This window comes from Lissotriton vulgaris, chromosome 11 (assembly GCF_964263255.1).
Source record: "Lissotriton vulgaris chromosome 11, aLisVul1.2, whole genome shotgun sequence".
In the NCBI taxonomy this organism is placed as follows: domain Eukaryota; kingdom Metazoa; phylum Chordata; class Amphibia; order Caudata; family Salamandridae; genus Lissotriton; species Lissotriton vulgaris.
The window spans coordinates 942,150,163-942,171,338 of record NC_141699.1 but is presented as its reverse complement, the minus strand read 5'-3'; the positions used below and the strand labels follow the sequence as shown (position 1 = coordinate 942,171,338).

Genomic DNA, 21,176 nt, shown 5'->3' with positions numbered 1-21,176 from the left:
TGCTGCATATAGGTTGCCCTTGCCTAAAAAGACCGTCTTCCAGAAAAGTAACATAAAACGATAGGCCTGGTCTAAAGTGCTTACATGGGACCTGAATCCAGCCTGTAGTGGAGTCAGAATATTTTCTGAATCTATCCAATCATGAATCCTAACAAGGACAAGACGGGCTATAATTTTTTGTACTGCATCTATTAGGCTGATAGGCCGATAGTTGGAAGGAATCGACCTATCACCTTTCTTATATATAGGCAATATTTCAGCCCCAGCCCAGGAATTAGGAACTCTGGCACCAGAGGCCAGAGCGTTAACCAAGTGTACCAGATATGGAACCCATAGATCTTGATCCTGGAGGAATAGGTCGGCTGGGATGCAATCTGGTCCAGGAGCCTTCCCTCTCGGGATAGAATTCAAGACAGATTTCACTTCTATAGAGGTAAACACTAGGGGGTCTGCTGATAAAGGCCAACAAATGTTATTTAGAGAACAATCTGGACCCTTAAATTGGTTCCCAAAATAGCTAATCCACTGTTGTTCACTCATCGATGAAGGGCTCGGCCAATCATCCTGAGACAGGCCCCATCTAAGTAAATGCCAGAACTGCTGGAGATTCTTTGAGCTACATGCATCAGCCAGTGTGGACCACCTTTCTTCATCCCATTTCACCCTGGCTCTATGTTTCGCTGCGTTAAAAGCCTTCCTACAATCCCTTATGAGGCACAGATCCTTCAGTTTAAGGGCCTTGAACAATTCGGCATGGGTTCGACGACACTCATCATCGAACCAATGTAACCTTTTTGTACACCCCCTAACCCCCCTTTTAGTGAGGGATTTAATGAAAAGTTTCTTTAGAGACCCAAACATAAGAGTGTGAGTATCAGTGATCATAGAGTTAATTGCCTCCTGAGTTTCACATTTGGAAATGTTATCCAGGGAATCGGATACCACAGCTCTGATAGTTTTACAGGCTTCAGGATCTGCACTAATTTTTGGCCAGCGTACTCTTCTTGTGTCATTAGTGAGAGTGACATTATCCTGTATGACATTAAGAGCATGATTATCTTGGCCTGAGAAACTTGTGTCCCTTAATTCTACCACTAGGGGATCATGATCACTTTCAGGGCGTGATGTTACCTCCATGTCCACCAACAAGTGCCACAATTTAACATCCAGTAAAACATAGTCGATTCTACTACTATGTCTACCATTACTAAAAGTATCCTTTCCTAACCTATCAGAGGTTGTTCTACCATTGAGGGCACGCAAGCCTTGGTCCAAGCACATACCTTTAATAAAAATAGCCACCTGAGACCACCTTTTAATCAGGGCTAGATCCAATTGAAGGATCCCCCAGGCTTGGTCTTCAGGCTCAGCAAAAGAGCCGTCATCCTGGCTCAGGGGTTCAAAACAAGAGTTTAAATCACCCATTACCACCTTCAACCCTGAATTTGAAGCTGTACTTAAATAGTCGTCCAGGGTAATAAGGGATGGAGAGATCTTACCTCCCTGAATACCCCTGGCATAAATGGTAATCACCAAAATATCCAAGCCACTTGTGGATTTTATGCTAACAAGTAGTATATCCGGACTATCAATAAAGACTTCTTCAGCTATGATGCCCGCTTTCTGCCTAACCCACACTGTCAAGCCCCCCATGGCATGACCTTTTTATCCCTTAAAAGCCAATTTGCTAAAGGACAAATAGCCAGTAAGGAACAGTGGTTGGAGTGACCAGGTCTCTTGGAAGGACCAAACATCCCCTCTGCGTATAAAACGAACCCAATCCGGTATAGACAATCTAGACTCCAGACCTGCTATATTCCAGCTACCCAGAATAGTACCATGTCCTCCTGATAAAGCACTAGATATCCCCTTATCGAGAGAACACTCAGCATTTTCAATAGAGATAACAGCTGCCTGCAAACTAGCAACTCCCATTTTAGCAACACTGTCACCCATTTCATCAACTATACCAGAGCCAGAGAGCTCACCCAGAGTACTTACTGCTAGGGTTCCAGACTCTATAGATGCAATTAATGGTTCTACGGGTTCTAGCACCACTAATGAGTCCCTGGACCCATACAATTCGACAGAAGCAACAGTTACATTGTGAACAGGATGACCCCTGAGGTCTAATTCTTTACAGAAATCATTCCGTTTAGAAACTGCAACCCATGGGATTTCCAGACTGTCCACACCAGCCCTTGTAAGGGTAGTTTGTCAATCAATATGATTCAAGTCTGATAGGGGCTCATACAAGTTCCTCAGCGGGATGTTCCAAAACTCGTTCTGCTGGATGAATTTGCCAGGGTTGCTGAAATTGGGAGGGTGGCTATACTGTTGCCGAGGATTAGGGTAAACATGTGGTGCGGGATAACCCGAGAACTGGGGGTTTGCATTATGGTTAGTCCAGGACGGTGTATAAGTAGAACTGTTGTATGCTGATTGTGAATAGGCATGGTACATGGCTTCTGGGTTGATCTGGGGCCCATTGAATCTGTGGGTAAAATTGGTCCATTTGAGGGGGTAGGGGTTACTTATCGGACGTGATTGTCCTTGTAATTGACCTTGTGGTTTAACCAGGGACTCAGGGTAGAAATAACTTAGATTCCTCGTGGAAATACCACCATTGTAGTTTCCCACAAACCAGTCAGTGAGGTGGGAAACTACCCTGTGATCCCTGAAGTTAATAATCACTATATCTCCCTCAATATCTTTTGGGCGAGGACCCACCCACTGACATCTACGAACTGAAATAATATCACCATTAAGATGGGCCGGAAGAGGTCTGTTGGTCTTCAACCAAAAGATGACCTTGTTCTTTAGATTAACATTACTTTCCCTATTACCATTTAGGAGTGGAGGCACACCCGTCATAATAATAACATAATTAGCAGACTCAGGTGGAAGATCTACCATATTCCTGCGATTTAAATTGGGTCTAGAAGTGGAATTGACCGGCTTGGCTACACCTGTGTTGTGGGTTGCCTTACTTCCCACAGCCGATGGCTTGGTACTTGGTACGCTCAGCTTATCTTTAACAGTATTTGAAGCACTTTTTGGAGTGATTGGCACTTGCTGTGTTTTAGGTTTATTATGTGTTATACTGTTACTGGTACTGGTGGCTCCAGGTTGAGTATTCGAGGGAGCAGTAGTAACACTAGGCTTTGGTTGAGGGGCAAGCTGGCCAACCATGCTCGTGGGTAAAGGTGGGACCTCAGTGAGTAAAAGTTGGTCCATCTGTTCACCTAATAGCCTTACACGTTCCAGGATGGGTAACATGTAAGATTTCAGGAGTTTCTCAAAGATGTCATAACACTCCTTGTTAAACCCAGTTGTGGTATCCACCGAGGGCGTTGGTAGATGGGGAGACCCAACGGGAACCTCAATTACAGGAAGTACCAAAAAATCGGTTAACTGCGTGATTGGGGAGGAAGGACAGGTTTGTTGATCTATACCTTTCCTTTTAACACCACCCTTTTTCCTTTTCTTCCTGGGTGGGGGGCAGACAGCTCGTACTTTTCTAGAGGTTTTAGATTCAGAGACAATATTTGAATGGGTCAGCGAATTCCTTCCCTGAGCTTCACTTAAACATGAATGATTAGTAAGGGTTGAATGTAACTCTGGGGCAGCAATCTGCTCAACATGATCAGTAAAATCAATAAGGCTACTCTGGACAGGATTTGGACTATTATGTCGACCCTCGCTATTCATAAGAGAGCAAACAGGAGAACATTTGGGTACACGAAAAATACTCGGTATTTGGTCAGTGCTTGTTAGGTCCAAATCAATAATCGTTTTCCCTTGTACTGTCAAATCTTGGGAATTGTTAGGTGCAGGTTGAGTGGTCAACAATGTTTGTTTCAGGAGTTCAATAGAACGGCGACGATCAGCCCGCTTTTCAGCTAGAAGAAGTTCTTTATCAATCTCCTTAGTGACCTTGTCGAAATATTTATCAAGGGGCCCCTGAAAAGAGACACCCGCACTTGGTGGAAGGGAGCTAGTCATATTTGCAATAGGACAAAAGATAACCACAAGAGACTAGACCCTCTGACAGCATGCACAAGAGCTATGAACAGGGGAAAGGATAGCACACAGTTACTGGATAGGAGTTAGAGACCTGGCCCAGCCCGGCCTCCTTCGGCCCCGGACGGCCACAGACGGTCCCGCCCTTGTCCCGGGCTTCTCCCGGGCGCTCTCCCGCGCACTTCCGCGCAGCAGGACACGGCTGCTACTGATGTACAATCCTAAGAGAAGGGGAGGAGCCTGCAGGGAGAGCGTCCCAGGTGGTGGCGGTTGGGGGTTGTTGGCGCTCCTGGGACTTGTAGTCCTGCGCCGCAACACGCTCGCAGCCCTGCAGAGTCAGCCTCCCACAAGGAGCCCCACACGAAGCGGGACCCGCGGAGCGGGTTCCGCAAGCAGTTTGGGTGAAGGCAAAGGTAAAAACAGCAGTCCAGGGTCCCAGGCGAGGCAAAAGAAATTTCAAAGTGATCCAACTTGCAGCTAGCGGAGACGCCTTTTAACTTTGTTGTTTGCAGGGAGGAGCTGCAGGGAGAGCGTCCCAGGTGGTGGTGGTTGGGGGTTGCTGGCGCTCCTGGGACTTGTAGTCCTGCGCCGCAACACGCTCGCTGCCCTGCAGAGTCAGCCTCACACAAGGAGCCCCACACGAAGCGGGACCCGCGGAGCGGGTTACGCGAGCAGTTTGAGTGAAGGCAAAAGTAAAAATAGCAGTCCAGGGTCCCAGGCGAGGCAAAAGCCATTTCAAAGTGATCCAACTTGCAGCTACCGGAGACGCCTTTTAACTTTGTTGTTTGCAGGGAGGAGCTGCAGGGAGAGCGTCCCAGGTGGTGGCGGTTGGGGGTTGCTGGCGCTCCTGGGACTTGTAGTCCTGCGCCGCAACACGCTCGCAGCCCTGCAGAGTCAGCCTCCCACAAGGAGCCCCACACAAAGCGGGACCCACGGAGCGGGTTCCGCGAGCAGTTTGGGTGAAGGCAAAGGTAAAAACAGCAGTCCAGGGTCCCAGGCGAGGCAAAAGCAATTTCAGGACTGTTACCTATATTAATGCACCTCTACATGTTGGTATTATTTTATTATAAACCTAGCTGAGCAGGTCTTGAAGATGCTACTAGATCAAGGGAACCAATTGCGGACTCATTCCTTTCATTAGCTTTACATTGCACGTGTTCACAATTCATCAAATTTCACACAATGTTGGCAACCAACAGATTATGTCATTTGCATTGAATCCCACGATTTTCAGTTTAGTGCTTGAGCCAGGATTCTCTAGCCTTGACAAGAACAGTCAGTTTGGGCTGATACCCTGTAGTAGTAAAGCGATGATAACTGTATGTATAAACATTTAATAAAATACTTTGAAATAAAAAGAAGTGATAAAACAGTCTCCAACGTGCAATAAAAACATGGAAATAGGATGTAGGTGAAACTAAAAAGAATTCATAACAACATATGTTTGCCAATTTCTGGGTTCATTTTAATTCAGCAAACGCAGAGTTTCAGAACCTTATTTATTCTGTTGAATTGATTGACAGACACTTTTGCTCTTTTATCACAAGGGTGGACCACAACCGCTCTGTAAGCTCATACAAATTAGGTTTCTTCATCATTTTCAGAATTAATTGTGAGAAGCACTAAAACAACATGAAATCATGTTTGCATCCTGATACATTCTATATAAAACCATTCACAGTGAAATTGACATGTATGCAATGGTACAAAACTGAAAAAGATGTAACTGTTGTTATGACATTATTCACAGTTTGCCTGGAAATCACTACAAAAAAAGCTAACTCGCCTGAAACACTAACTTAAAGAAATAAGATCAATCCATCTGCTTTCCAGGAGTTGGGCCTCTTTGGTCATGAAAGTGCAAATCAGCAACAAGATCCACATGGAAATGATAATTAGACTGTAAGGATAGATTGCATTCTGGTCACTATGAGGGAAGTTCATCAAGAGATTCTTCAGTTTGTAAATCTGCTTGTTACTGTATTCATAGTTGTCTATGATGGGGCTGGGGGAAGTATAATTTTCTATTGTGTGGTTTGTGGAGGCGATTTGCCACAAACTGATAACATAATCACTTCCGATTCCCAAGGAGGAAAACAATTTTTTTCATGCTCTTCATCAGATTCTCTCAAGCACAGTGAGGTCTACCTAGAACCACATGACCCACGCAAGCTGCCCAGTTCGTGATCAGTTTGTATGATTCTCTCTGGACCGCCTTTTGCCGCTGAAAACCATGTAGGAACGAAAATATCGGTTCACTTCTCAGGGTCGCCTTCGGAGCCAGGTTGGGCGCTTTTTGTATCTCATTGTTGCTCTAGAGGTCAATTTAAAAATGGGCGGATTCTGCCTGTTTTGTGCATCTACTACTTCAACCACTCCTAATAATGATATCCTACTCATTGTAGTAAGGCAACCTTCCCTTAGCTTTATTTATGATGGTCTTTTGCCAGGCAATGTATTCCCACTTGTAGATAGCCCAGCTTCCATGATTCAAATTACAGGTGGAATCATCCGCAATAACCCATTGCACAACCATCTCCGCGGGGATCCGAACCCGCCCACCGTACTGTGCTGTTACTTTCAGATGAAGGGACACCGCTTGACTTCCACCAGTTTCCCATTGTGATGATCTGACCACGTCCAAATAGAGCTCTCTGGTGACCCACCACTGGCCACTCAACTTTATGACCTCTAGCCCTCAGCTCTTCTGCCACAGCCCGGGAAATGCCATCTTCAACAAATAACTTCCATGATGTATCTGAGTGAGAGGAATAAGTCATGCGGTTAGCAGATGTTACAATAAGCCCAAAATGTGAATATGTGGCAAAAGAACATGCAGATTGGAAGTAGGAGAAATTAAAATGAACGGAGTCTATGGTCTCTTTGAATGTGACCACAATCGAATAGTCACAAAACCGGTATAGTTTTCTTTTCTTTTACAGCCTTCATATAAATATTCCCCCCAACAACAGTATCACTGGCAGTCAGTTGGTAAAAAGATGAAAGCCTTCACGCTGTGCAAACTCTGCCACAGTTCCACAATTCTGTTGAATCTTGTCTTTTTCCCCCAACTGAACTGCACATTTTTCACGCTATTGGTACCCTGCTTGACCGGGGGTTGTATACAAAGCGTACCACTATTCATTGTTGATGATGGGTACTGAACCCTCAAAAAGCTGTGCGAAGACAGGGATTTGTTGGCAGTACACCTGGAAGAGGGTCATCCAACTCCATTATGGAAAATTGATACAGTTCCATTATCTAGTGTGCTTCACTTCCCCCGGCAGACATGCAATTGTGCTGTCATCAGGATTACATTTTCAAGACATGGAGACTGTGCTGCATGAATGGTGTCTGCTGTGATGATACACATTGGTTTTATTCTCAGTTTTGACAGTCTTACTCTAGGAAAGTGGAGTATTGTGTAGTGTGGCTGGTTAGGCTGCACTATGCAATACTCTCACAATACCCCAAGGATGGCCCTTGGATTCACAATACTAAATCCATAGCACAGTCCTGGCAGTGTGGCCAAGAGGGATGTATGTCATTACTACGTGGTGTTTACACCGCACTACCATTACAACGCTGGTATCACAACGCAAGTCGTTACAACGACTTGCGCTGTAGGTGCTGGACTTAGGAATAGTACGATTTACTATTCCAACTCCAGCCTATGCAACAGTAGGGAAGGTGTTGGAATAGTAAATCTACTATTCCTTAGTCTCTAGCGCCATCCAGCGCAAGTCGTTGTAACGACTTGCGTTGTGATTCCTGCGTTGTAATGGTAGCGCTGTGTAAACACCGCGTCGTAATGGATGTTCCCCAGCCAAGAGCAGTCAGTCTTTACTAGAGGAACATCTGCTAAGCATTTCAGAGTAAACTACCAACATGAACACTACATAAGTTACACGACTCAGTAGAAATCTCACACCAATTAAATAATATAAAGCAGACTTCTACACTAATATAGACACCAAAACAACCACAATCAAATATATAAAACCGGAGTTCTGGATTTTAAAAGGAAAAATAAATCAAAGCAATTCAGTACTGCAGAACTTTAGCACTGGGGTCACTTGCAGGTCAAGTTGCATGGAACCCATGGCGGGGGAGGGTAAAGTGTTGCAGGTCCTAGGACCAGGCCACCACAGTCAGTTGAATTGTACCTGGCTCGTAGAGTCCAAGTGCAGAGTTGCTCTGGTTGTCCCTGGTGGTGAAGCGGGAGATGCAGGGGAGCCAGTTTTACCATGCAGATGGTGCTAGTGAGGAGTCAGATGCAAAAAGTCGACAATGTTGCCACTGGGGTGGTTGGTTGAAGGTGCTGTGGAGTTCTCTCATGGTGCAGCGCTGAGTAAAGATAGCAGTTGCCAGACTGGCCACCAATGTGCCTTGGCAGTGGTAAGGTCAGCCATTAGATACTCTGAGGGAAAGCAGTAGGCACCTGAAACTTGCTGGAGGTCAAGAATAGGTTTACCACAATGCAATGGACCATTTACTTTTGGGCGATCCCTCGGGGGCTCGATGGATTTGGGTTCAGTACTTTGTTTTACCTGTGGACTGTATGTGACCAGTGCTACTATTCCAAGGGAGTCTAGAGTTGCATTTGGCTCTCAAAAGGGTACCTCTGTCCAGGGGATTTGATATTTGGTTCGGGTAGAGTCGCAGTCAACCCATTCCAGGAAGGTTGCCACAAATGCAGAGTATCGCGCATTTGTTTTGGGCAGGTCCTGTGGGGGCAAGTAGCCAATGGGCTACTGGCCCCAGCGGCTAATCTGTCCCTGAGGTGACCACCCTTTTGTCCCAGAATACTCTATTCTACCACTTTTAAAATGGCAGAAACCTTACTTGGATGTACAGATCAGGTAACTCGCCCTAGGGGTGTGGCTAACCTTCTTGGGGTGTACACCTCCTGACTACATAATTGTTCCTCCTGTCTGGGTGCAAATGTGCCTGTGGTGGACTGTTTCCTCCTTTGGAAGGCAGCCTGGGTGTATATCAGAAGTGGTGTAAGCTTTGAAATTCATCATCTAGATGTGCTACTTCGCTAGCCATCCTGCCAGGGAGGGAGGTACACCTCCTTCCCAGACAGGCCTTTGTTTCTGGCTACTGAGAGAGTTCACACCTCCTAGCATGGGTCAGAACCCTGCCTTGATGGCAGCAAATGCAGGCTTTCGGGAAAGGCTGGGCCAACCCTCTGGGCAACCTCTAAGGTAGCCACCTGGGTGCATGTTACATTAACTCCGGCATGAGAATCATAGCAGGGGTGATGAGACAAGTTGGTTCATATCAAACATGGCATATTACGAGGGAACATAATGGAGCTGGCAACCTAGGGGTGACCAAGTGCTGCCCCATGTTAGCCTATGGCCCTCTGACCACTTATAGTAGCCCTTGATGGAAAGAGGCTACTATAGGGGCATATACGCTTACACTTTTATATCCACACCTTCAATAGAATGCACCTTGCCTCCTGGGCTCAGGAGGCCTACCTTAGGAGTGACTGACATATATAAAAAAAGTGCTGTTACCCTGCCATTCAGGGTGAGGGCAAAGTGTAGATTGGACAGTTGGCACTGCTCCTGTGGTCTGCAAGGGCTGGCCTGCGGTCACCTGTTTACTTGGGTCACTAAGGGTGGCACATGCATTGCTTCAAGCCCTGGTGACCCCTTTAACTCCTATGCTCTGACAAAGCTTGGTACCACTTACTAGGGACTTATAAGTGGGTTAAAGTCATTGCAAATTGGGGTTACAAATTCACATCATATTTAAGGAGAGAGCACTGGCACTGGTTAGCAGGCTCCAGTGCACTTTCAGAGTCCTGCACCAGCAGCTAATAGTCCAAATGGGGACAAAAAGGGGGGGGGGCACCTGCAAAAGGCAGTTTCTTGCACTTACTTAGTAAATACTTGGTTACACAATAGTACCTATGTTCCTAAGATTACTAATGACAGTACTTACCACAGATAGTGCCCCGTAACCACTGCTTGCCACAGAAACCGGAGAAAAAGACTTGCCTGTGGTTTCTAGACTTGATAAGCAAGAAAACTATGCATAACTTGGTAATTACACATCTCCTGAATGTAAGAGTTAAAATCAAAGGACGTGTACCACAATAGCAAGATGCAGTATTATAATCAGGAACCCCCTACAAAGTCACTTTTTCATTGTAACACATTTAGGTAAGTGCATATGAATTAAAGTCCACATTAGTTCACCTAGAAACAACCTACAGATTTCTGTTTTAAGTGGAATTATGACGTACATGCAAGTGGGGCTACTGTTAATTAAATTCACCTTTATGGCGAGTTCCATATTTCAGGTAAAATATTTTGAATACCATAATTTTTAGAACAAGGAAAGTGAATTAAAAACTAGCAAGTCTACAAAAATAAAACACAATATATCATGATATAAAGTGCAAAAGGCTGGCTCTCAGTAGAACCAAAAAAGCTGACTAGCACAAGTGAAGCAGAAATAGTCCTGAAAACAATAAAAGTCTTTTCTACGCTGTAATACACCTAAATTGGATATTAAAAGACTATCATTTTAGTCAACAGCAAACTTGTAAATAAATAAAGGAATTCATTAATCAATTAAAAGGCCCAAATGTTTTTTTATGAGCCTGCCAATGCCAAATCTGATGTTGCAAGTTATTTGTCATACCTAGTGTCACTCTTTGCTACTGCTTTTGTGTCTCCTTCCTTCTTTCTCCCTTTCCCATGCTTGCTCTGGGTCAAAGTCTAGAGATGAAAAATAAGGACCAGTGCCCGCCACCCGCAACCACGTGGATAGATTAAGTACTGATTTTAGCAGCCTCTACAAGTCATGTCAAATATACCTCTTAGGTCTTGTCCAACTTTGCACTTTTGTTCCCCAAGACATAGTTCTGTATTTATAAAGCATGGAGGTCGATGGTGACTGAACCAGAGGATGGACGATGTTGGGACGGGAATGGCACATGCATGGTATACGGGCATGTTCCCATCCTCAGAGTGCCCGACAACAAGTGAAGGCGATATCCTGACTTTTGTTTTGCCCTGTGGTCACGCTAATCCACAGAGGCCAGCTCTTGTCCTTAACAATGTGAGTTCTGGGACCCGTACTGTGGCAATGAGGGGTCTACCTAGCATGTCTCATGACAGAACGTGGACTACTATTTCCAGCATGGGTGTATCACGTGGCAGCATAACAGTGTTTTGTGAATCTGTATTGTGACCAAATCCTTTTCTCTGTTTCAGATAGGGAATGGCCTACAGATCCCTCTCATGTAAAGCTCCACTGTTCTGTGAGACCCGGAACCCTGCGCTGACATTCTGTGGGCATGACGAGTGCATGTATGTGTACAGTAAAAGTGAATGGAGGAAATCCAGACACTAAAGTGAGGAGGATGAAGACATGGCTACCTTAAGAAATTTCATGAACACGTTCTTAGCAAAGGGCTTGATTAGTGCTTCCTGAGCAGTGCCAAAATGTTGAAGGTAGGGGTGAATGGTGGGGCTGCAGCTTCTGATGACAGCCATTAGCTAGGAACTCGCACATCATTTTACCCCCGCTGTGGGTATTCACGCTTGGTGCCAGTCTCACTGCTACCTGCTATGACACGCGTCACTTTATACAAATGATGTGCCTGAAGAGCAGACGGTGAATGACATTGAAGAGTGAACCAATCTAAACAGGTTCTCCTTGACCAAGGAAGAGAGAGCTCCGTAGAGAATCTCAAAGAGTCACTGTGTAACCAGAGCTGGTATCTTTCAGACAACCAGTCTTCCAGAGGTGAAGGAACATCACCTGAAGTGAGCTCTTTCTACTGAAAGAGTGGGGATCTGCCCGAGGAAACTAGAAGCCCATGTGACGTCAGAGAGAGAGGGGTGTGTCTAGCTTGCAGGAAGATAGACCGCACATGAATAGAGGCCCAGCATGGTCTGGAAATGCCAGGCACCCGTAGAAAACTGACAGCCCCCATGAGAGTGTTCCAGTAGTGACCTGTGCTGTGAAGGTGCCACCCGGGTCTCTCTGTGCAGTCCTAAAGAAATAGAAGTAAGACTGTCTCAAAGGGTGAAGTCTATGTCACACAGCAGCCTGCTCTTGGTCAAGCGGTTGATGTTGCTGCCGCCGACAAGGAGAAGGAGACTGAGTCACTACTGGCTGGAAGCAACTAAACGGCCCAGAGGCCTCAACTATCCCGCTGATGCCACAGACATATTGGAGGCTGAAGCAGAGTGGTAGTCGGTAGCTGATCCCATGAGGGCCACTGTTTCGGAGGACTGGTGTAGGCTAGCGAAGCCTCCTCCTCAAACCTGCCCATGAAGATTGTCCTGAGCGCAAGAGATACTGCACTAACCTGCAACAAGGGAGTCAAACCTGTGAGGGTGTTGTGCCACCTGTATCTGCCGCAATGCCCGAATGGTTGCCAATCATCAACAGGCAACCGCAAGGCTTAACTGCTGCTGAGGACGAGAGACAATTTGGCATGCAGGAAAGATTTGCACTGCCTACTAGAAACCTTTGGCCCAAAAGCCAATAATGACACTGAACTGAGTTGCCACATTAATCCGGGTGGGCTGGAAGAGATCTCAGCTTGACACACTCATTTTTTTCGAGCAGTTGGCTGCATACTTTATTGACCCCTCGCGCCCCTCTAAATCTGGATCACACAGCTAAGCTCTCAGTTTGCATGGCATAATCAGGAGTGTAGGTGCCTTAAACGGCAACTAACCTTGACGCTTAGAACTAAGAACTTGGTCCTAGTGAGAGAACTAAGAAGGTCTTATAAATCAGCTCAGACGAGAGACAAAAGGGAGTGGGATGACAATAGGTGGAGACTAATGGGGAGGCCTGCGCCAGCAAAGCATTGCAGACGTTCTGACTCTTAGTCACCAGGGGGGACGTTAATAGGCCACAAACACCGGCCAATAATATTTCTATTTTCACATGATATGAACATTTGACCTTTTATATTCAGGGTCATGTGCATCAATCAGATCCTGCTTATGTTACCGTTAAGGATTTCTTCTCTAAAAGCGAAATCAGGACCTGCATGTGCGAACTGGACAAGTTACAGCTGTCTTTAGCCAATTCGATTGCGGAGGAAACTGGAATACCTAATTCTTGGAAGGGAGCAGAGGTGATTCCTATATATAGGAAAGGTGAGAGATATTCACCCTGCAACTACAGACTTATAGACTGTGTCCAAAAGGTGTTTCATCTGAGAACTCCTTGCGAAGATTCAAGACTGGATTGGTGAAAATAACATCTTGATCTCCCCTTACAAGCCGGCTTCAGACAAACAACAAGCACCATTGATCAGGTGTTTTGTTTCTTTCTTCTATTTTTGAGGACCCTGCTTATTGGCCAGGTGAGCCTCTACGTAGTCTTTATTGACTTAAAGATGGCTTTTAATCTATTCCCAAGGAATACACTATGGCAAGTCTTAAAAGACAAGGGGCTTTCCCATGAGATTTGATCTCTTGTCATCCACCTTCATGAGGCAAGCTTTGCTAGGGTAGGCTGGGGTGGCCAAGACCAGCTACTGACCCAATTAATGTTAGTAGGAGTACGTCAGGTGTTCTGAACAGTGTTGTCTAGTATCTGTCTCAAACTCCAGCAGATACCCCTACACTGGGCGGGGCGGGTTGTGACGCTATTGCGTGCTGATGCTGTTAGTATCCAAAACACCAGGAGGGCTCCAGGTGCTCTTAAATCCTTTTAAGGACATCTGCGACTCCCGCTGATTAGAGGTCAATACATCAAAGACAAAGCTCTTATTGCTTAACCCTCATAAATCCTATTGAGGAGAATTATCCTTGGGAGGTGTTCCTTTGGATAGGTTTTGCACTTTTGACTATCTAGGTATCACTTTTTCGGAACATATGTCTTGGAAGCCTCACATGACCAAGTTATCCTTGAAGCACAAGCAAATAGTAGGGGCCCTGTTCAAAGAACACAGCACCTCATCCAGTAAAACAGTGGCAGACCTCCTCCAGAGCTACAATTCCAAAGCAGTTAGCTCAGCTCTCTATGGAGCCAAACTGTGGGGCTTTAAAGGGGTGGATGACCTCTCTAAGTCAGAGAATAAGTTCCTGAGGTGCCTGGTCTCGCTAGCCCAGAACACGCCACTCCACCCGGTAAGGCTGAATTTTGGTAGAGGTCCTATTATTGTTACGGTTAAGCTACTCCCTCGCCTGTTTTGGTTGCGCAAAAGGTCCGCTCCTGAGCTGCTCCCATAAGCCAATAGCCTTGTGGAATTTAATGCACTTGATTATTTTAATAAGATCGGCTGGATACGGAATATGACATCCTTAATAGCCACAATTAGAGTTGAGGGGCATGGGGATGTTAAGGACCCGACACTGCTTCCTAGAAAGATTCTGTTAAAAATCAGTACTGGGACTGGGTGGCACAGGCTTCACTTATTAATCCATCGCGGGGACGTTTAACTGTGGTGTTGATGGATTTTAAATTGATCGGTTGGATAGAACAATATCTAGATATTATCGAGTCACCCTCAGGTAGGAAACTTTCTATACAGTTTAGGTTTGACTCGCTTCGCTTGAACTCCCTCAGAGGTTCCTGGCACCACTCTTCCATCATTTCTCAGTTGTCTCCCAGCTGCATCTCTACAGTTGAGACAACTGCCCATGTATTTTTCGTTTACCCTGTGTACTCTCTCCCTAGAGCCAAAAGGCTTAAAGCAATTTGCAAGCAGCTGGGAACACGCATTTATGGTGAAGCTCTCCGTATCCTTAGATCGGACCCTAGACCAGTGATTGCTTGCTCAGTAGCAAAATTGTGGGGTTATATTGGGCAACTAGGAGGAAATTGCTGAAAAAGTGAGGTAGCTCCTTATCCTACTACCTATTTTACTAGTTTTAACCTGTTTTAATTTTATTGTTTGCTCAAACTTTATTGATAGCACCTAAAGGTCTTGATTGTAGTGCACGCTTAGAACGCAGGCTGGATAGCGGACCATGTTGTTCTCTTTGGAATACAAATGTTAACAAAAAGGGGGAGAGAGAGAATTACCTTGAAATGGATTCGTTCTCCCAGAGTTGGTTTTATAAACAAAAGGAATCTATTAGGAAGTGAAAAGGAGGTGTCCCTACGGTTGGGGGAACACACTAGGTGATTTTGGGTACCCCTCACACACCAACAGGCCCATTGGTGTCATGCTTTATCATTGGGTTCCTCGCACCCCTCTACGGGATGCGGCGTGCTGCAACCGACGGTTACGTGGGAGCACTTATATTGGCTATGTGTGGTGTAGGTGAGGGAATTGTAAGTGAGTGCTATGGTGGGGTTTGATAGTGAGTGGAGTTTAAAAAGTGCCTGGCTCGTGGGGTAGTAAAAAAACTTTAATTGGCCCCCGGGCTGGTACTAGTAAAAGGTGAGAGAGAAGGTAATGCCGTAACCTATGTGCGCCACCTCCTATGTGTGTGTCAACATGTTTCGGTGTAAAAACACCTTCTTCAGGACTGGGGTACACAAATCCCCACCTTACTCACGTTTTTCTATTTTTTAGATTTGTTATATTCTAAAAAAGTGGAATTTATAAGTGCAGGTATAGTAATGTACCTACTGAACAACCGCTATTTAGCTGACTGTTTTGTTAGGAGTTTACTACTCCATGAGGCCGTACTAACGTAGGGGTTACTCGTGCTTCCTTGCTACGAGTCTATGAGGAGAAACCCTCTTCGCTGCCCCTTACGCCGGCTCAACCAACGGAGGAGGCGCACATAGGTTACGCCATTACCTCCTCTCTCACCTTTTACTAGTACCAGCCCGGGGGCCAATTAAAGTTTTTATGCTACCCCTTGAGCCGGGCACTTTTTAAACTCCACTCACTATCAAACCCCACCACAGCACTCACTTACAATTCCTTCACCCACACCACATATAGCCAATATAAGTGCTCCCACGTAACCGTCGGTCGCAGCACACCGCATCCCGTAGAGGGGTGCGAGGACCCCAATGATGAAGCATGACACCAAGGGGCCTGTTGGTGTGTGAGGGGTACCCAAAAACACCTAGTGTGTTCCCACCCACCGTAGGGACACCTCCTTCCCACTTCCTAATGGATTCTCTTTGGAATATGCAGAGGTTTTTGTTGTCTAGATCTTCCATTGTGCACTAAGTGACTAATCCATATATTTACTGTAATGTAGAGTATTGCTCGACTGATGTTTTTATTACGCTACCTATGTTTATTTTTAGACTTTATTCTATTTATATGAGCTGTATCGCACTTGTACTTTTATGGTCATATGACAGAAATAAAGTTTTCTACGGTTAGCGGCCTACTAGCCAGGTGACTGATGAGTTTTCTAGGCTGGGTAAATGGCTCAAACCACCATCTTACAGGTTCCTAATGGTATAGGTCACCTGTTGATGTAAATTATGTCGTCTCTTGCTGTTGCTGGATATATCTGCTGTTTTTCACTCTACTGGCAATTAAGCACATGTGTTGTTTTGGATCTCCCTCAATCTGTCAGTCAAGGGTTTACAATTTTTTTCTGCTTTTAGTTGTGTAACATTCACTGTTCCTGTGCTAATACCTTGGATGACCATTAGGTGTCGCCAGATGGAGCTGCTTCAACTCCAGAGATGCCCATTTGTACCCCCCAGCAAGCTCGGCCCTGCATGTGTAGATACATTCAATTTATTTTAGTGTTTCACCTTGCAGCTTTGCTTATGTGGCAGTGCAAATGTGACGTTAGGTCCACCAAAAACTGTAAACATGAGCTCCAAACATGGGTGCACTCTTTTATATTTTCTCCAGGAGGTTATGAATGATTTTACAAAACACCATCATGCTTACGTGGATATAGAGAAATTCAGTTTTATGCAATATAATGATTTTTGCGCTGCCGATTAAGAGGGGTGATATCTGAATGGGCCATTATTCGCACTGATTAGCAACGTGATGTCTGTAATAAATCAAGTACTTTTTTTGCCATAACCCAATGCTGTTGTTCTACTGCATATATGCACCTAATTCTGATATAGTTTTTGATCATCCTTAAGAATGTATTCATACACACTGTGTTTTATTTCTATTTCCACTTCTTAAGCAGTGTTTTGCAAGGGGCACGATGAGATCTTCACCAGGGACAAAAACGCAGAGAAAATGCATTCTCATCACTTAAATATGCCCTCTCGGTGTGCCTCTTTGGTAATCTTCAAGAAATCTACTTTTAATGTAAAAGGCACTCTAGTTAATTGTTTAAAAGTCGCTTAATTTAATGATGCATCCTGTGATGGCATCAGGGTCAAATGTCATTTCAGATCACTTCCTGTGACGCCAGAGTTAAAGAGCATATCTCTCTTCTTCTGATGTCAACAGAGGAAAAAGTGTGTGTGTGATGTAACTTCCGGTACCACTGGCATTTTGGTGAGTGGAGCTCATGAAAGAGACATGCTCAAAAAATGTACGAGGGTTAACGAAGTACTGACTGTGTGACTAGTTGCTTTGGGGTTGTGCTCCTCCTCCCACCTAATCCAGATTAGAGGAACCCAATCCTCTGCCACCCTTCTCTGATAAACCCTCTTCACAATTTGAACACTCAAAAGGAGGGAAGGTGGGCACGAAAGTGAGTTGGCAGGGACTTCTTCAAATTATTTGACTTTCAAGCTGAACTCCTGGTCCTCAGATTCCCAGCTAATGTGGGATGTCTCCCAGGATCTTGAGGGAAAAGTGAATTCAATCCAGGTTTGAGGAAGGATTCAGTATGGCGGGCATTAACTTGTATTATTTGGCTTTGCAGCTTCCCATTAATTAGTGGTTGTTTGGTGAGAGGATCATCCATCGATTGGAGGGGAGCTCCAATTATTTGAGGGTTCGGACCTGTTGAATTAAGCTTACGGTGTAATGCCTCCCGATGTATTGCCAGATCCCACCATGGCAGTTCTGTATTGTTGGCGTACGGCTCTGAGGTGGAATGGCTAGCAGAAGAATTCAAATGATACTGATCACAGTTTTTCAAGTATTGACTATTGAGGCACACTTTACACCAGTATAGGGTGAAACTGGTCAGTGACCAAGAGTTTAACCTGCTGATGACAAAGATTACTTACTTTAGAGGCTATGAGTAGACATGGTATATCTCGGATTTGCCATCCCCAATGTACCAGACAGATTTATTTCCTTGAATAAAGCCTGGGAGACTGATATATGGCTTCTTGAAGATGAAGAATGGATTGCATCTGAGAGAGCTTTCTGTGAGCATGCAACATCTGTAGTCTATGTCTTATACAACTCAAATTGCTACACAGATTTTACAATCTCACTAGTAGACTCTGGAAAATTGGCATTATTATGGCATCCTTCCTGTATACACTGTGGGAAGGGTTGTACAGTCTGGCCTTAGGTTATTTGGTCTTGCCCAGAGATAACACAATTCTGGCAGAAAGTTGGGGGCGGGGAGTTACATGATCCAGGGTTTTAAAGAGACATGTAGGGATATCCCCAAAATTGAGTCTACTGGGTATAAGTAAAGACTGGAATGGCTTCTGGTATGTAGAGATTTTAGTGGGTCTGGGATATCTTGTAGGAAAGAGAGACATTGCAAAGAACTGCAGGGCGGACCAATCCCCCAGCCACTCATCATAGAGGAAAGCAATGGACTACTGTGCTGTTAATGAGAGGGAGATTTATTGTGTTGGTGGCTGCTAAGATTTGGAGTTCTTGGTGGGACTCTTCACATCCAGAGATAACACGACTAATGATGGGTCAGTGACATATGGGGAGTGTAATGGGATGACGATGTTGGTCAATTAACTTGTGAAGAAGCTGGACTGTTGTGTGCTTTTAAGGAAGTTAATAAAGAATGTTTATTATGGAAAAACATATGGGGTTACCAGGACCTGGTGAGAAAGCATACTCATTTGTTTAAAAAAAATAATAGTCAATGTCATGTTTTTCTTAGCAACGGCCATTTGTTTGTGCAGGCCGCCTTACCTCTGACATATTTAGCCTCACTGTCATGCTTGGCAACACAAAGTGAAGTTTCTCAATTAGATGGTGCACTGTCTTTTTTGTATCTTCTCTCAATGTCTTTTGTGTCTTTTGCGATCCTCACCCATGACGTCTGTGTACCTGCAGAGTTTCCATTTCTGCCACATGTGTTCCCTTTTATGTGGGTATAAAGAAATATATAAAACTCCAAGGGAGGGAGGATGGGTAGTATTAGATGTTCAATGTGGTAACTCTTGGTAACTCTTTAACACTTTGCACCATGATATTGTACCTTGGTTTTTTTTGCTTAATAAACGTGTCCAGATTTCAAGTAGGTATGTAAGCAGTTTCTTCTTCCACACTAGTGTCTACTTACTGAGAATAAACTATGGTAGGAGGGAAATTAGGAGCTCCAGATCAGAATTCTTCAGCCCGCTACTGAAGATATGTGAGTGAGTATGGTCAATGTGTATAGCTCTTCCACAGACCACCCCACCGGCCAATCCTAACACTTGTAGCTGGAGTGGGAGCAGAGTAGTAGAGAGGGTGAATGGGGAAACCCATGTCCTTCTTGTCATTCCTCTCCAATCACCCCAACTACAAGCCTTAGGCCTGGAATGTGAGACCCGAAGCAAAATAAATTGTAATGTTCCCATTTTCTTCACTTCATTCGTCACCTCATAGTCCTCTCTTTTCTTGCAGCTATGGGACTTGAGGTCGGAGGGATGGGCCATTGGTCAAGATTAGTGCATCAAAGGGAAGAGACCATGGGCAAGGGGATGAGCAACGAGTATGTATCACTGCTTGCACATCTCCATCTCAAATTCCTCCTCAACCCACAGCAGAAGAACCAGTAGGATAAAGGGTACTGTGCATGTACTATAGAGTAATCACCTATTAGGCTCATATCACCAGTGATGTCAGCCATGCATGCTTTAGTTGGATCTTTGGAAACTATTCTGAGCTTGGTCAGAAAGTGGCATGGTTTCCATATTGACACAAGTCCCCTTCAGTCTGCTAGACACCAGGGATTAAGGGCACCAGAAGTTAAGAGTTTGCTATCAGGGCATTAGTCATTATAACTGTGCTAACTTTGAAACTGTTAATTAAGTATACTAACTGCTACTGATGTGTGGTTACTGGCAGGGGGGAGATGCAGCTAGGTGCATCAGAAGGGCCTTATCTCCTGGTCAGGAAATGAAGGCAGGCATCACTAAATTCTCACATCTGTATTGATTCGATATTGCTTTGATATGTTTCCCTAAAGAACCAGGATGTGATATCTGCCACCAAACCTGAACCCCTATACACGTCTGGAATCCCTACTCTCATCAAGAGAAAGAGCGGGATTAAATACAGTTTTCCACCTACCCCACACGGATTAGAAGGGGAACTGTATTTTTTTTGTAACATAAAAAGACTCTGCTGGTCAACCCATCAGGACAAGAGTAGTGTGCCTCCGAATATCAAATCTCTGAGGTTGCTTGGGAGTAGGAAATGTGTCGTTTTTTGAGCATCTATATGGTCCTGGAGTTGACATATGTCAGTGAAGCTACGGTGAAACAAAACCAGTGTGTCTCCCATAATTTTCTGATGTCACACAATGTTTGTGCAGATCACACCCCAGCTCTAATGAAATTGAGAAACTGGATATTTAGGGTAACATTTCCCTGGTTAATTTTCCAGAATATAGGTTTCTTTGCTTGAGAATCACAACAAAATATTGTGCACCTCAAAAAAAAACGGAAAAAGCTTACATTAATTCTTCAGTATCCAAGTAGATATTGATCCTGGGTCCTACAGATGACTTTCCATGAATGTGTCACAAAATATATCAGAAAAATTGGTCCATGTTAGACTTGCCATCTTTGGCATGATTTCCCCTGAACTTTTTGCCTCTACCTCCTGTATTTGCGATGCTGTGCTGGATTTTTTTTTTGCTGGGTTAGATGCTTTGGGAACTTGCCCTGCTGATCAGTGTCAAAGTGCAAGTGCTCCCTGTGAAAATTGCTTTTGCAATTGGTTCACCCTGATTGGCGCATTTGATTTACTGGTAAGTCCCTAATAAAGTGCACTGAGTGTGCCAGGGTCTGTAAAACAAATGCTGCTAGTGGGCCTGCAGCACTGATTGTGCCATCCACATGAATAGCCCTGACAAGGTATCTCAGACCTGCCTGCTCAGTGTCTGTGCACAGTTTTAAAC

At 44.8% G+C, this 21,176-nt stretch overlaps 1 protein-coding gene across 3 annotated transcripts in view; it reads right to left on the bottom strand.

Moving 5' to 3' along the window:
- Positions 1–5,508: 5,508 nt before the first annotated feature.
- The window catches only part of LOC147683718 (uncharacterized), a 665,741-nt gene continuing 650,073 nt past the window's right edge, over positions 5,509–21,176 (bottom strand). For all 3 annotated transcript variants that reach the window (XM_086944090.1, XM_086944092.1, XM_086944091.1), the window contains one exon: positions 5,509–6,781. In XM_086944090.1, coding sequence (XP_086800216.1) covers positions 6,531–6,781 — 251 coding nt within the window. In that variant the 3' untranslated portion in view covers positions 5,509–6,530. The remainder of the gene's footprint in view (positions 6,782–21,176) is intronic.